The 3,036-nt window shown below is 37.8% G+C and overlaps 1 protein-coding gene across 3 annotated transcripts in view; it reads right to left on the reverse strand.

Moving 5' to 3' along the window:
- Positions 1 to 3,036, reverse strand: part of PHKB (phosphorylase kinase regulatory subunit beta) — a 199,460-nt gene that overhangs the window by 88,026 nt on the left and 108,398 nt on the right. For all 3 annotated transcript variants that reach the window (XM_026652662.2, XM_026652660.2, XM_026652661.2), the window contains one exon: positions 1,959 to 2,016. In XM_026652662.2, coding sequence (XP_026508447.1) covers positions 1,959 to 2,016 — 58 coding nt within the window. The remainder of the gene's footprint in view (positions 1 to 1,958; positions 2,017 to 3,036) is intronic.

The following is a 3,036-nucleotide window of genomic DNA, read 5'->3' on the forward strand; positions in this document are numbered from 1 at the left end:
GCTCTCCGCTGGACTCTTTCCAATTTGTCCACATCCCTTCTGCAGTGGGGGAACCAAAACTGGACAGAATACTCCAGGTGTGGCCTCACCAGTGCCGAATAGAGGGGAATAATCACTTCCCTTGATCTGCTGGCAATGTTCCTACTAATACAGCCCAATATGCCGTTGGCCTTCTTGGCAACAAGGGCACACTGCTGACTCATATCCAGCTTCTCGTCCACTATAATCCTCAGGTCCTTTTCTGCAGAACTGCTGCTTAGTCAGTCGGTCCCCAGCCTGTAGCGGTGCATGGGATTCTTCCTTCCTAAATGCAGGACTCTGCACTTGTCCTTGTTGAACCTCATCAGATTTCTTTTGGGAAAGGCTATAACTATTTTTTAAAGCTATGAAATTTGTAGTTTTCCCCTCAGCTTACAGAAGTGAGAGAGACAACATTCTCTTAACCATTCCTATCCATAGTTAGTAGAACAATAAACATTTTCTGCTTTTCTAAAGCTCCATGTGAGGGGAACCTATCAGAGCCTTCTCTGCAGCGTATTTGGCAGGCTTCCTTGTGAAAATTGCAAATGTCTATTCCTAAAGGAAATGTTCATTTGTGTACTGGCATCCTTGTCACTCCTCACACTGTAGTCTACCTACCCAAAATAGAAAATCTTATCTACTGCTCAGATAATAAAGGGCATTTCTTAGAAACAAGGAATTTTAGTCCAAGTCTGGAATGACAGCAAACGTAGGAGCTGTATATGAATTGCACTCTTCCTTTTGCAAGCACCGCAATTACAAACTTCAAACTATTTAATAGGGAGGGATAGCTCAGTGGTTTGAGCATTAGCCTGCTAAACCCAGGGTTGTGAATTCAATCCTTGAGGGGGCCATTTAGGGAACTGGGGTAAAAATCTGTCTGGGGATTGGTCCTGCTTTGAGCAGGGGGTTGGACTAGATTACCTCCTGAGGTCCCTTCCAACCCTGATATTCTATGATTCTATGACTAAGGATGGAACAGTGGACATTATAAAAATCTTGCCTGAACTACATCCTTGTACCAAAACTGAACTAAAAATCTTTAGAAGGTTCTGATCTACTCTATTGAAATCCCCTCTACTCAACCCTCTTTTCCAAAACTTCCTTGGCTACTTCCATGAGAGCTTCTGCTTCCCTCCTTCCCTTCATTCTTCTCCTTCACACCTTCAACAATTCCAATAACCTCTCTGACATGCCTCCTAAACTTACAGGCATCTTGTAAAGAAATTTAACTTTAGTATTCTCCTGCCACCAAGAGATCTCGGAGTTGCTTACTTCTCCTCTCCTGCATTGTTTCATTTACCACAGCACACACATTCTTTTAAAGATTTGCTGCAAAATCCAGCTTGCCTGTATACTGCTCTTTAGAAGCCCCACTTTCATCTCTTTCACACACTGGAGTTTGGTGCACCTCAGGTCCATTGAGAGAGAGAAAATGGGAGGTACCAAGTTCTAGTAAACACACATCCAGGCACTGCAGTGAATCAAAAGTGATGGCGGAGTCCCTGATAACCTAAGGAGAGCAAGAATGATGGATGACAAGAGTAAGGAAGAAGATTAATGGTAGGCATCTTAGGGCCCAGGGATTAAGGGAGGTGACTGTTGGGGAAGGAAAGGCTAAGCAGCTCCCACAGGTTTAATTAAAGACTGAAGCAGGATCTGAACTTTTAGAATTGTGTACTGTCTCTCTTAACCCTGCATCATTATTATTAACTTAAGTGTTTGTATCTTTGATTTTATTAAAAGAAACAATTCACCCTAGATATCTGAAATATGGTAATTCATTGTATTTGACTCATGAGGCAGACCTATCAATGAGACATTTGTATCACTGAATTACAGTTTACTCTTGCAGGGAAGGAAAATAATTTCATTTTTGTACTCTAAGAACCAGTCTCTAATGTCTTTACCAAACACTAGTGTCAAGCCATACTTACCATCAATCATCATGAAAATAAAAAACAGAGGAAATTCACACTCAATCCCATCAAACAGCTAAAAAGAAAAAAAAAAAGACATTCAACATTTTAGTTTAAAAGAAATGCATTCAAATATACTTTTAAACCAGAGGATAAAAATGAATACAAATTATTCTTTTTAGTACATTAGCTCTTCATTTTAAAATACAGATCATTTTTCTTGTTTCATGGAGATTTATTGTGCTTTTAACATGTTATAGCATATATTCAAGTAATAAACTTACATAGTCTAAGTTATATTCTGAGCAGAAGATTTTTTATTTAATTAAGATACATCTGAAAGTATATGAAGGAAAAATGGAAACTTAATTCAGACAACCTTTACTGATAGACATTAATACTCAAACACATAGTGAAATTGTTTTTAATATACTCAGACTGTAGCCAACTGTGAAATTAAATTAAGTGATAAATAACTTGCCTATTTGTTATGTGAAACCAGCTGTTCATTGAATTTAAATGTTAGCACATTTATCATCAGACAAATCAATGATTAAACTGCTGACTTAACATTCTCTCAGAACAGCACATGCAAAGATACAACACATCTTCAATCAAATGGACTGCACAATGCTGCCTAATGTAATAACTCAGAAGTTTTTCCAGTTTTCCATTTCCTCCTAAAGAAAAGTACTGAAACATTCTCAATCTTGGAAGCTTACATTTTCACTGCAACCATGTGAGAAGAATATGATCTAGAACAAATAATATAATGTTCTGACTCCACATCAAATAAATCCTAAAAGTAAAAGTTTAAGTAAAGCCAGCATTAGACCACAAAGGGCAGAGCCACAGGCCCTCTCAGAGGTCCAGAGAGACCCAGGCCACTTCCAGCTTTTGAGGCTCCTAGCTATAATAAAAATAAAAAATGACCACACATGGTCTAATCTTGTGCCATCAGAACCGATATATTTGTATTAATATTTATGAACATTTTAAACTCTTTAATATGACAAAAATCTATATCAGTTAACAAAAAAAAATTATGTCTTTTACCAAATCACATCTCTTATTTGCTTAAATTTGCAGCTCTAAC

This window comes from Terrapene carolina, unplaced genomic scaffold, assembly GCF_002925995.2.
Source record: "Terrapene carolina triunguis isolate 2854851 unplaced genomic scaffold, T_m_triunguis-2.0 Scaffold130, whole genome shotgun sequence".
Classification (NCBI taxonomy): Eukaryota; Metazoa; Chordata; order Testudines; family Emydidae; genus Terrapene; species Terrapene triunguis.